Source organism: Enhydra lutris, unplaced genomic scaffold, assembly GCF_002288905.1.
Source record: "Enhydra lutris kenyoni isolate GAN:26980312 unplaced genomic scaffold, ASM228890v2 scaffoldscaffold6, whole genome shotgun sequence".
NCBI classification, from domain to species: Eukaryota; Metazoa; Chordata; class Mammalia; order Carnivora; family Mustelidae; genus Enhydra; species Enhydra lutris.
The window spans coordinates 21,904,276-21,917,267 of record NW_019154090.1 but is presented as its reverse complement, the minus strand read 5'-3'; the positions used below and the strand labels follow the sequence as shown (position 1 = coordinate 21,917,267).

Genomic DNA, 12,992 nt, shown 5'->3' with positions numbered 1-12,992 from the left:
CAATAGCAATTACAAATTTACAGCCAAATCTTAGACTAACTCGAATTAGCCAGGGTTAGATATAAGTTAAGTTAAACATTTTGTATTTAAAAAAATAAGGTTTGCAGTTTAAAAAACATACATTTCATAACTTTCTCAAAATTAATTAAGAATGGTTTATCCATGTCCTTCCAGATTCTGGAAACACATTAGAAAAAGTGAATACTGAACAGCTGATTCTTTGGAGAGCTGTACCCAAGTACCCCTTTTATTAGGCTGTGACATCAACTAAGAGGGCTTAGGGTTAGAAGGCAAGAAGCATAGTAATGCATGGGCTCAGGTACAAATCTGCTTATGCTCAAAGAGAGAAAGGGCATGAGAAGGGAAGTAGACAATCCAGAATGGCAGTAGCACCTGGATGTGGAGTTGCCACAGTGGGTCAGAGGTAGACTAGTGCATCATCCCTTGGCCCAGGTGCTTTGGGAACCAAACCCTTCTCTCTCTCTCTCTCTCTCTCTCTCTCTCTCTATATATATATATATATATTTTTTTTTTTTTTTTTTTAAAGTAATCTCTATGCCCAACATGGGGCTCAAACTCATGACCCTGAGATCAAGAGTCTCATGTTCTACCAGCCAGGTGCCCCTCTACTCAATATTAAATTTAGAACAGAGATATCTCAAAGCATGCTTATTAAAAACAGATTATTTACCTTCATATTACAAAGCACAGAAGGAGGAGACATTTATTTTAAAAAATGAGCTAAAAAATTATGAGTTATCTCCTGATTTCATCTTAAAAACTAAACCAAGGAATAGACATTTAAAAAATTCTTTAACTACTAAAATGTTTAAAAGGCACTTGAAATATTGCTTTCCAGTCCAACTCAAAATACACTGTTAACTATATTTTGGATAAATGTTAAAAAAAAAAAAAGCACATAATTTTGGTGCAATTTTTTGTGTAACTCGATACTGTCCATCTACAGGGCTGAAAGTTTTGAAGTATAGAGCCCTTAACACTCTGCCACCTGAAAGTGCTTTTATCATAGAAATAGAAAGGGCATTAATGATTTGCTCTCTCACTGACAACATCCTGTAGTCGTTTAAGCAAAACATCATCATTTTCTTGACAGAGGCGTTTGGCAGGTGATTCTGCATCACCATCGATGGCTATTGCTCGCTTCTTGGTTCTCTGTTCACCCTGCCTTATCATATTGTTGATATCTTTCAAACTCTGCAAAATAGAGGACATGTGTGAGAAAAAAGAGGAAATAACAGCAAGGGACTAATAAGCTAACGTTTTCTCCAGTACTCTATCCAAAGCTCAACAGTAGGGTAGAGATTATTATTATTTTTTTAAAGATTTATTTATTTATTTATTTGACAGACAGAGATCACAAGTAGGGAGAGAGGCAGGCAGAGAGAGGGGGGGAAGCAGGCTCCCCGCTGAGCAGAGAGCCCGATGCGGGGCTTGATCCCAGGACCCTGAGATCATGACCTGAGTCGAAGGCAGAGGCTTAACCCACTGAACCACCCAGGTGCCCCTTTTCTTAACTTTTTAAGTAATTTCTACACCCAACATGGAATTCAAACTTACAACCCAAGATCAAGAGTCACAGGCTCCATTGACTGAGCTAGCCAGGTGCCCCAGAGATTATTTTTTGAATCTAGACTAACCTAATAAGGATGATTAGAACTCATCTTCTCATGGCTTTGAAGATTGGATTGACCTTGGGACGCCTGGGTAGCTTAGTGGTTGAGCGTCTGCCTTCGGCTCAGGGCATGGTCCCAGGGTTCTGGGATCGAGACCTACATCGGGCTCCCTGCTTGGCGGGAAGCCTGCTTCTCCCTTTCCCACTCTCCCTGCTTGTGTTCCTGCTCTCACTGTGTCTCTCTGTCTGTGTCAAATAAATAAATAAATAAAATCTAAAAAAAAAAAATTGATCTTATTATATTTATTAGTGGTAACTTTGCAGACAAAGAGCAAGATTAAAGATTACTAACTGGTAATCTGAAATCCAATTTTTAACACACGAACATAGGTTGTTTCAGAGTAAGTGTGTGTGTACCGTACCTTAGAAGGGCTGCCATTGAACCTATATAGCAGAGCACTCCTTGGTATAAGGCCTGACCCATTCTTATGTGGGGAAACATAAACGGAGTGTTGCTGGGAAATACGTCGTGGTGAGCCTGGTTGTTGCTTAATACGTGGAAAAGGAGAGAGAGGTGGAGCTTCCATCTGAAATAATCAAAAGTAAATTTTTGTAAGATAAGTTTCTTTTTTTGAATTCCACCACTTTGTATGTGTTTTCTTGTCCTTCTCCTTCTTTTTTAAAGTAGGTTTCATGCCCAGCAGAGAGCCTGAACTCACGAACCCAAAATCAAGAGTTGCATCCTCTACTAAATGAGCCAGCCAGGCACCCCCATATTTTTAATCTTTTTTTAAAATGGTATGTCTTTTTTTTTTTTTTTAAGACTTTGTCTATTTGAATGAAAGGGAGAGAGAGAGAGAGGGTGAGGGTGCTCATGGGTGGGGTGAGGGGCAGAGGTAGGAGCAGACTCCCCACTGAGCAGGGAGCCTGAGGCAGGGCTTGATCCTGGGACTCCCGGATCATGGCCTGAGTGGATGCTTAACCCACTGAGCCAACCAGGTGCCCTCCATACTTTTATTCTTATTGAAATTTCTGGGACGCCTGGGTGGCTCAGTTGGTTAAGCAGCTGCCTTCAGCTCAGGTCATGATCCTGGCGTCCTGGGATCGAGTCCCACGTCAGGCTCCTTGCTCAGCAGGGAGCCTGCTTCTCCCTCTGCCTCTGCCTGCCTCTCTGTCTGCCTGTGCTCACTCTATCTGACAAATAAATAAAATCTTAAAAAAAAAAAAAAAAAGAAATTTCTTAGTTAAGTGTCAGCAATACTGTAAGAGTTTATTTAGGGCTGAAAAAAGCAAAGACATGGTCCATTACCCCCTTGTTTTTCAACTATTACTAACAGATAAACTAAAATTTATTTTCCTGAATATTTTAGGAATCCTGAAGAATTCTGAGATACCCAGAAGTGGTAAGCCAGCAGCACAGGAACTTCTTGATCATGAACAGAAAGTAGAGGCAAAGTAATTGATGTCCTAACACAAAAATAATCTCTTTCTCTACACACACACACACACACACACACACAAACCAAAATAGTAGCAGAGGGAATCAAAAAGAGACAGAACTCTCTGAGCCAGGAGGATGAGTTCCAACATGAAATAAATCTGTTAGGGAAAGGGTTAGGACTTTATATTGAGATGCAAATGATTTAGAAATAGAGGAGCAGGTACTACACTTGACTTTAATATTCTGTATAATGTTTCCATTCTGGAATAAAAGGAGATGGCTCCTTAATTAATAATTTCATTCATCATCCTTACTTGAAGCTAATAAAATTCTTTTTTTTTTTTTTTTTTTTTAAAGCAGGCTCCATGCCCAGCCTGGAGCCCAGCGTGGGACTTGAACTCACAGCCCGGAGATCAAGACCTGAGCTGAAATCAAGAGAAACTTAAATGAGTCATCTGGGTGCCCCTAATAAAAGTAGTTCCAATTGGCTAATGATAATCATACTCATGGCAGGGGAGATGGAACTGATAGAACTGAATGAACAGTCAAAACCTCTGAGAACAGTCACAGACTATACTCCCTGAAAGGGACAAGGGCAGTGAGGGACAAGGACAAGAGATACAAATACACTTATATGGCTACTGGCTAGATGCAGTTTCTTCTAGGTCCCTCTACAACTCATGTCTAGTCTCGTGGGAACCAACCTCAGTTTATACACTGGTGATACTTTCACAGACTTTCTGGTACTTCCTAATCTCCATAAAAATGTCTTAGTGTTGCCTCTATTAATGATTCAGGTCTATTTATTTCCCTTTTTCTTTATCTTGAGAAAAACAGTTATCTCATATATAAATATAACAAGATAAATCAAAACAAAGAGAAAAAATGATCAGAACTGATTTCATTTTTCCATATTCTCATCTAGTACTTGCCCATATGTTAACATAATTTCCAGCAACATAATCACAGTATGGATAACATTTCCATGATTTCCTCTGGTCTGTGTTGTATCAATTCCTTAAACACTCTAATTACTAGCTTTTTTTCCTCTTACATAATGTGTCAGTGGCACTTTGCCTCTGAAACACTTATTTAGTAAACTCACAGTACTCCAACTAGGACTATAAATATTCATGCAGTAAAATATAAAACGTACCACATGGTCCTGATTTGACAAGTCGTATTTCAGTGCAAATGACTTCACTCTTCCTACATATATTGTATTGTAAAATTTGATAAGATCACCTCTTTCCTCTTTCACTGGTCCACTGGAACAGTCAGGTGTTTTTGTAGCATCTTCCAAGTCTGTTGAAAGAATTCAGTGTTATGATAGATGCACTTTAATATATAAAGTGGTGACGTGAATTACAACTCTCTCCACAGCATAAAAAAAAAATCAAGTTAACACAAATCTTGATGTAAAGCAATTAATGTTTTTAGAAAAAGTTCAGAAAGCTATTTATGTAATATATAAATTAAATTGGAATCCTGAGAAATGTAAATATGTAAACTTATGCTACTATATTTTCCTCTAGATATTACTATAGCAAGAGAGGTTTTCACAACATTTTTGAGCTCACTGTCACTGGTGGCCAGAGGGGCACTAGCTCTGGACTGGGATTTAGCTAAACTGAGCTCCAGAGTATGGATGGCTGTGGCAGATCATGAGCTTCGGGTAACAAAAGGCCTGCAGATATTCATAATGGCTCTTTGAGGAAGGTGGACAGACTCTAAAAAGGTAAAGCATACCCTCATAGGTGAAGGAAGAAGCAAGATAAATTGCTTGTGTTTATTTTTCTGCAAATACAAGGCAGGTGATTAAGTGTTCTAAGAGTCTTATTTTCCCCAAGCGCAGCAGAAACCTTGGTGCTCAGTTTATAGTTAGTGTCCTCAGTTATAAAATGATAGCTTGTGTTGAGGTGCTGTCCTATTTAGTGTGTTGCTCTGGGATAGCTTACTGCACCATGAGAAACTTTACCTTACTCTTTCTTTGGGAAGAGTATTACAAACCATTGTCTACTTGAACATGTAAGAATCATCTGCTTACAGGAGCTAAGAAAACCCCTGGCAGTTAAAAATAATTCAGCACAGGGGCAGGTGGCTGTTGGTTGAGCGTCTACTTTTGGTTCCGGTCATGTTCCTGGGGTCTTGGGATCAAGTCTTGCATGAGGCTCCCTGTTCAGTGGGGAATCAGCTTTGCCCTCTGTCCCTCTCCCTCCCCATGTTCTTTCTCAAATAAATAAAATCTTAAAAAAAAAAAAAAATTCAGCGTATGAAAAAAAATTCTCATTCTCAATACATTGGCCTACAAACACTGCAAACAAGGATAAAAGCATCCAGGGCACCTGGGTGGCTCAGTGGGTTAAAGCCTCTGCCTTCGGCTCAGGTCATGATCCCAGGGTCCTGGGATAGAGCCCTGCATTGGGCTCTCTGCTCAGCAGGGAGCCTGCTTCCTCCTCTCTCTCCCTGCCTGCCTCTCTGCCTACTTGTAATCTCTGTCTGTCAAATAAATAAATAAATAAATCTTAAAAAAAAAAAAAAAAAAAAAAAAAAAACAACAACAAAAAAAAACAAAACATCCTTCTGTCCTAGGAAAACCAGAAAACTCAAACATAGTCCAAGGGCCAAACAGTCCCAGGGAACTATAGGGATCTCAGTCACAATTTGGATGTCTTTTTTTCACTCTTGGTATTAAAAAAAAATTTTTTTTTTTTAATTTTAAAGATTTTATTTATTTGACAGACAAGTAGGCAGAGAGGCAGGCAGAGACAGAGAGAGGGGGAAACAGGCTCCCTGCTGAGCAGAGAGCCTGATGTGGGGCTTGATCCCAGGACCCTGGGATCATGACCTGAGCCGAAGGCAGAGGCTTAAACCCACTGGGCCACCCAGGCGCCACTACTCTTGGTATTTTTAAAAAATTTTATTAATGTTTTAAAATATTTATTTACTTATTTATTTGAGAGTGTACTCACACATGAGTGGCAGGAGGGGCAGAGGGAGAGGGAGAGAATCTCAAGCAGACTCCCTGCTGAGTGAGGGGCCTGATGTGGGGCTCAATTTCACCACCTTGAGATCACCACCTGAGCCAAAATCAGGAGTTGGACCCTTAACTGACCGAGCTACCCAGGCATCACTTTTTTTTTTAGTTTATTTATTTTTAGCAATCTCTACACCCAGTGTGGGGCTGGAACTCACAATCCTGAATTCAAGACTCTCATTCTCTTTCTACTGAGCCAGCCAGACACCCCCTTGCTATTTTTTTAAAATTTTATTTAATTTTTATTATTATTGTTACTTAAAGATTTTATTTATTTGAGAGAAAGAGAGCACAAGTAGCAGGGGGGAGGAGCAGAGAGAGAAGCAGGCTCCCCGCCAAGCAGGGAGCCCGATGCAGAACTTGATCCGTGGACCCTGGGGATCATAACCTGAGCTGAAGGCAGATGCTTAACTGACTGAGCCACCCAGGTACCCAATTATTATTTTTTTTAAAGTAAGCTCTATGCCCAATATAGGGCTTGAGCTCATGACTCCAAGATCAAGGGTCACATGTCTACCAACTGAACCAGACAGGTGCCTCTCTTGCTATTCTGAAGGATCTTTTTTTTTTTTAAAGATTTAATTTATTTATTTGATAGACAGAGAGAGATCACAAGTAGGCAGAGAGGCAGACAGAGAGAGAGGAGGAAGCAGGCTCCCTGCTGAGCAGAGAACCCGATGTGGGGCTCGATCCCAGGACCCTGGGATCATGACCTGAGCTGAAGGCAGAGGCTTTAACCCACTGAACCACCCAGGCGCCCTATTCTGAAGGATCTTAGTAGGTAGGAAAAAGCTATGAGGTTAAAGTAAGTTAAGGAAATGGTGCATATTATACCCTCTCTTGGAAATTCAGAATCCATGTTAGTACATGAAAGGCTCTGAGAAGGGGTGCCTGAGTGCTCAGTCAATTAAGCATCTGCCTTCAGCTCAGGTCATGATCCCAGAGTCCTGGGATCGAGCCCCACATTGGGCTCCAGCAGAGAGCCTGCTTGTCCCTATCCTCCTTGCTTGTGCTCTATCTCTCTCTCAAATAAATAAATAAAATTTTAAAAAAGGCTCTGAGAATTTTTGCAGTTGGAAAAAAACACATATTCATTTTAATTCCATGCTTCTCAAATTTTTTATGCACAGTCCCCCTTCCCTGTAACACCTCCTACCATCCTAATGAACACTATTTTCAAGGCATATTGGCTTGGTAACGGGAGTTGTAGGTTATTCTCACTACATGGAACAATTAAAATTAATATTCTTCTTGGATTAGAAATTTCTGGACACATAGGCTATACATAGTATTCATATTTGTGTGTCATTCCAATTCTGGTCATTAACATTTACAGAAGGTTAAGAAGCTCTATTTATGGGGTGCCTGGGTGGCTCAGTGGGTTAGAAGTCTCTGCCTTCAGCTTGGGTCAAGATCTCAAGATCCTGGGATCGAGTCCCTCATTGGGCTCTTTGCTCAGCAGGAAGCCTACTTCCCACCCACCCCCAACCACCTCTCTGCCTACTTGTGATCTCTCTCTGTCAAATAAATAAATAAAATCTTAACAATAAAAATAAGAAAGAAAGATGGACACTTCTGTGCCATCTCCAAAAAAAGAAAAAAAAGAAGCTCTATTTATTTTCAAGGAATCAAGCATTTAAAACTCTCTCAACCTTGGTGGGGCGCCTGGTTGCCTCAGTCAATAGAGTATGCTACCTTGATCTCTGGGTTGTGGGTTTGAGTCCCATGTTGGGTGTAGAGGTTACTTAAAAATAAAATCTTTTTTTTTTTTTTTTTAGAAGATTTTATTTATTAGACAGACAGAGATCATAAGTAGGCAGAGAGGCAGGCAGAGAGAGAGGGGGGAGCAAGCTCCCTGCTGAGCACAGAGCCTGATGCAGGGCTCGATCCTAGGACCCTGAGATCATGACCCGAGCTGAAGGCAGAGGCTTAACCCACTGAGCCACCCAGGAGCCCCAAAAATAAAACCATTTTTTTTTTTTAAAGATTTTTTTTTTTTATTTGACAGACAGATCACAAGTAGGCAGAGAGGCAGGCAGAGAGAGACAGGAGGAGGCAGGCTCCCTGCTGAGCAGAGAGCCCGACTCGGGACTCTTTCCCAGGACCCTGAGATCATGGCCTGAGCCGAAGGCAGAGGCTTTAACCACTGAGCCACCCAGGTGCCCCAAAACCATTTTTTTAAAAAAGATCTTATTTATTTATTAGACAGAGAGAGATCACAAATAGGTAGAGAGGTAGGCAGAGAGAGGGGGAAGCAGCCTCCCTGCTGAGCAGAGAGCCTGATACAGGGCTCAATCTCAGGACCCTGAGATCATGACCTGAGCTGAAGGCAGAGGCTGAACCCACTGAGCCACCCAGGCACCCCATAAAATCATTTTTTAAAAAAGATTTTATTTATTTATTTGAGAGACAGAGTATGGGTGGGGGAGGGGCAAAGGGAGAGGGACAGGGACTAGCATACTTCCCACTGAGTGGGGAGCCCGACATGGAGCTTAATCCCAGGACCCTAAGATCAGAACCTGAGCCAAAACCAGATGCCCCCAAATAGAATCTTTGAAAAAAAAAAAAAAAACCTCTCTGGGACTTTAGATTCTAACTAACATGATTTTATTTAGCTATTTATTTTTTCATTTCAAAAGAGAAAAGAAGGTGTCAGCTATCCTTTATGCAGGAGAAAGATCTCTACCTTATCATCTCTCTTAAGAAATCTAACACACTCAAGGGATGCCTGGGTGGCTCAGTTGTTACGCATCTACCTTTGGCTTGGGTCATGACCCCAGTGTCCTGGGATCAAGCCCCACATCAGGCTGGCTCCCTGCTCGGTGGGAAGCCTGCCTCTCTCTCTCCTACTTCCCCTGCTTTACCCTGGTAAAGCTCTCTGTGTCGCTCTCTGTCAAATAAATAAATAAAATCTTAAAAAAAAAAAAAAAGAAATCTAACACACTCAAATTGAAGTCTTTTTTCTTTTTAAAGTTTATTTATTTATCTGAGAGAAAGTGAGAGAGAGAGAAGGACAGCACAAGCCAGGGGGGAGGGGCAGAAGGAGAACCAGACTCCCCTTGGAGCAGGGAGGTGATATGGGACTTGATCTCAGGACCCCGGGACCATGACCTGAGCCGCAGGCAGATGCCCAACGGAGTGAGCCACTCAGGTGCCCCTCAAATTAAAGTCTTAATTAGGAGCTAGAACTTATGAAAGACTAGGGAAGACAAGATCAAAGGTTTGCCTGCCTGGTGAAATAACTGTTACAAATCTGTTTCCTCTCAGAGTGTAGAAGAGATCCCTACCTAATATAACTTGAGGTACATGATACATATTAGATAAATATTTTTAAAAAATTTAAAAAGTTTTAAAATTTATTTAAGTAATCGCTACACCCAACATGGGGCACAAACTCATAACCCCGAGATCAAGCGTTGCAGGCTCTTTCAACTGAGCCAGCAAGGTGACCCTGATTGACAAATAAATAAACATTTTGAACGTTTTAAAAAGATTTTTATTTATTTATTTGACAGAGAGAGACATGAGAGAGGGAACACAAGCAGAGGGAGTGGAAGAAGCAGGCTTCCCGCCGAGCAGGGAGCCTGATGCTGGACTCAATCCCAGGATCCTGGGGATCATGACCCAAACCGAAGGCAGACGCTTAATAACTGAGCCACCCAAACACCCCTGAAAGTTTTATTTAACTAATCTCTACACTGAAATTGGGGTTCAAACTTAGGACCCTGTGATAGGAGTTATATGCTCCTCCAACTGAGCCAGCCAAGCACCACTAAAGTATTTTATTTATTTTTGAGAGATTGAGAGAGACTGAGAGAGGGAGAGAGGGGAAAGGAGAGAAAGTATCTTAAGCAGGTTCCATGCCCAGTGTGGAGCCCGAGGTAGGGCTCAATCTCACAATTCTGAGATCATGACCTGAGCTGAAATTAAGAGTCAGATGGTTGACTGCTTAACCAACTGGGCCATCCAGGTGCCCCCTACAACGTACTTTAAATAAAGAATATGGCCTTATACAAATTAGCTTTTAAGAAAAAAAAAAGAAAGAAAAAAACATTTAAAATTCCATACTCATTAATAAAATACAGTAAATTTTATATTACTTAAAAAAATAATAATAGCTATTACTTACTGAGGTCTTACTATAAGCAGATCTTGTATTAAACATCACCCACACATCATTCTTTGTAATCCTTAAAACAAGGCACTGAAGAAGTATTGTAGTTTTCAATGTACTATTATAATACACTTGAGTATTATATGTGTTACTTAGATTAAGCTATAATCTGGGTCTCTCAAGTTTTCTTTTTCTTTAAAGATTTTATTTATTTGAGAGAGAGTGAGAGAGAGAGCTCACACACGAGTGTGGGGGAGGGGGAGAGTGGAAGACAGAGGGACGAGCAGACTACATGCTGATTGCGGAGACCCAGGCAGGCTCAGCCCCATGAAACTGAGACCATGACCTGAGCTGAAATCAAGAGTTGGTCGCTCAACTGACTAAGCTATGCAGGAGCTTTTCAAGTTTTTTAATCAATAAGGCCAGTTTGTGGGGCACCTGGGTGGCTCAGTCAGTTGAGCATCTGCCTTCAGCTCGGGTCATGGTCCTAGGGTCCTGGGATCAAGCCCCGCATCAGGCTCCTTGTTCATCGGGAGGCCTGCTTTTCTCTCTCCCTCTCCCACCGCTTGAGTTCCCACTCTCGCTGTCTTTCTCTCTGTCAAATAAATAAAACCTTTTTTTTTTTTTAAAGATTTTATTTATTTATTTGACAGAGAGAGATCACAAGCAGGCAGAGAGGCAGGCAGAGAGAGAGGAGGAAGCAGGCTCCCTGCTAAGCAGAGAGCCCGATGCGGGGCTCGATCCCAGGACCCTGAGATCACGACCTGAGCCGAAGGCAGCGGCTTAACCCACTGAGCCACCCAGGCGCCCCACAAATAAATAAAATCTTAAAAAAAAAAAAATGCCAGTTTGGGTGGTCTGCTAACATAATAATGAAGAACGCATGGTCCATGAGTGAATTGGTTTTTATTTTTATTTTTTAAAGATTTTATTTATTCATTTATTTGTCAGTGAGAGAGAGAGAATACACACAAGCAGGCAGAGTGGCAGGCAGAGGCAAGGAGAGAAGCAGGCACCTCGCCGAGCAAGGATCCCGATGCGGGGATCCCAGGACCCCAGGATCATGACCTGAGCCAAAGGCAGACACTTAACCAACTGAGCCACCCAGGTGTCCCTGAATTGGTGTTTTAATCCGCAAGCTCATTCGCAAGAGGTGGCTACCACAAGGGTTTCTGTTAGGCATACCTCAATCAAAGGCCAATGCTGTGCTAATTAACATATTCAGTGTCAGAAATGGGTTTTTATTGATGAAAATAGTAAGCATTTATTACCTATGCCTAATGCTTAAAACGGTGTTGGGGAAATTAAATGTATTTATTTATTGAAAAGTTTTTATTTATTCATTTACTTATCTCTACACCCAATGTGGGGCTCAAACCTACAACCCCAAGATCAAGAGTGTCTTGCTCCACCAACTGAACCAGCTAGGTGCTCTTCTAGGACATTATTACTAAAGAATTTCTTGGTAAGGTCTAAAAAGTTCAGATCCCAGTAAACACCATAATGATCATGGATATTTACGTGATTAAAAAAGAGCCAATTTTCTCTAAGAATTTATTATAAGGATGTGGATCAAAGATTAAGCTATAGTGATGTTCCTCATAAAGCTATGTATAATGGTTAACAATCTAAATGTCTCACACTGGTGCTCAGGTGGCTCAGTTAGTTAAGTGTCGAACTCTTGATTTCAGCTCAGGTCACGATCTCAGGGTCCTGGGATTGAGCCCTGTGTTAGGCTTCATGCTCAGTGTGGGGTCTGCTTGTCCCTCTCCTCTGCTCCTCCCTCCGTTCTCTCTCTTAAAAAGAAAATGTCTCACGTTGTGGAATTTGATAAATCATGGTACATGTGACAATAACGTACACAATAAGTAATGGAAAGCTGAGACAAGGAGAAGATGGGTGGAAGAGGCATTTTCACAACTTATCAAATGAATAATCACTGTTTGATTTTCCTTTCTTTGAAAAAATTTACTAGTGCCTCAAGTCTTAGCATGATGGTAACAACAGGGTGGCAGCTTTGCTGGTGGTGGCAGAATACATATTAATGAACAAGTTATTTCCCTAATTGTCACCCCAGACAGTTCACTGACACTGATCACTGATTACTTTCCCTATAATTCAGATTTATTTAAAAAATTTATTAAGAGCCTTTTATGTGTTTTATTGATGTATGTAAATAGACTATGAAACTTATAAAACACAACTAACAGGTGACAAATTAATGGTTTCAATTTATAACCTCTTTGGAGGGAGGCAACTGACCCATATTTATCTCACTTGTTTCTTCCCAAATGCATTTACATACGCATTATCCATCCCACCTACATCATTGATTCCATGTTGCCTGACACCCACTGCATCAGATACAATGTAATTAAAGGTATATTACAGGACACCTGGGTGGTTTATCCTTTAAGCCTCTACCCTCAGCTCAGGTCATGATCCCAGGGTCCTAGGATTGGTCCTGCAACAGGTTCCTTGCTCAGCAGGGAGCCTGCATCTCCCTCTGCCTCCAGCTCCCCGCCGCTGTGCGTTCTCTCTCTCTGACATTTAAATAAATGAAATCTTAAAAAAAAAAAAGGTATATTACATATAGAATATTAAATTGGGCAACTTACCACAATCTGTCATTTCAAAATCACCATTTATGTTTCTATTGTATGCCACAACTTCTCTTGGAATGCTTTTCAACAGTACACTTCTATAAACCTATAGGTCAGAGTAGAAAAAAAGAAATGCTGAGTCACAAAGAGGCACAGGTTAAGCA

At 41.0% G+C, this 12,992-nt stretch overlaps 1 protein-coding gene across 4 annotated transcripts in view; it reads right to left on the bottom strand.

Annotated features, from left to right (window-relative positions):
* Positions 1 to 582: 582 nt before the first annotated feature.
* LOC111141610 (RB transcriptional corepressor like 1) overlaps positions 583 to 12,992 on the bottom strand; it is a 65,891-nt gene continuing 53,481 nt past the window's right edge. For 2 of the 4 annotated variants that reach the window (XM_022494301.1, XM_022494302.1), the window contains 4 exons: positions 12,844 to 12,934; positions 4,231 to 4,379; positions 2,056 to 2,220; positions 583 to 1,215 (listed from right to left, as the gene is read on the bottom strand). In XM_022494301.1, the coding sequence (XP_022350009.1) occupies positions 1,045 to 1,215; positions 2,056 to 2,220; positions 4,231 to 4,379; positions 12,844 to 12,934 (576 nt within the window). In that variant the 3' untranslated portion in view covers positions 583 to 1,044. The remainder of the gene's footprint in view (positions 1,216 to 2,055; positions 2,221 to 4,230; positions 4,380 to 12,843; positions 12,935 to 12,992) is intronic. The other 2 variants (XM_022494304.1, XM_022494303.1) reach the window with 2 other exon arrangements.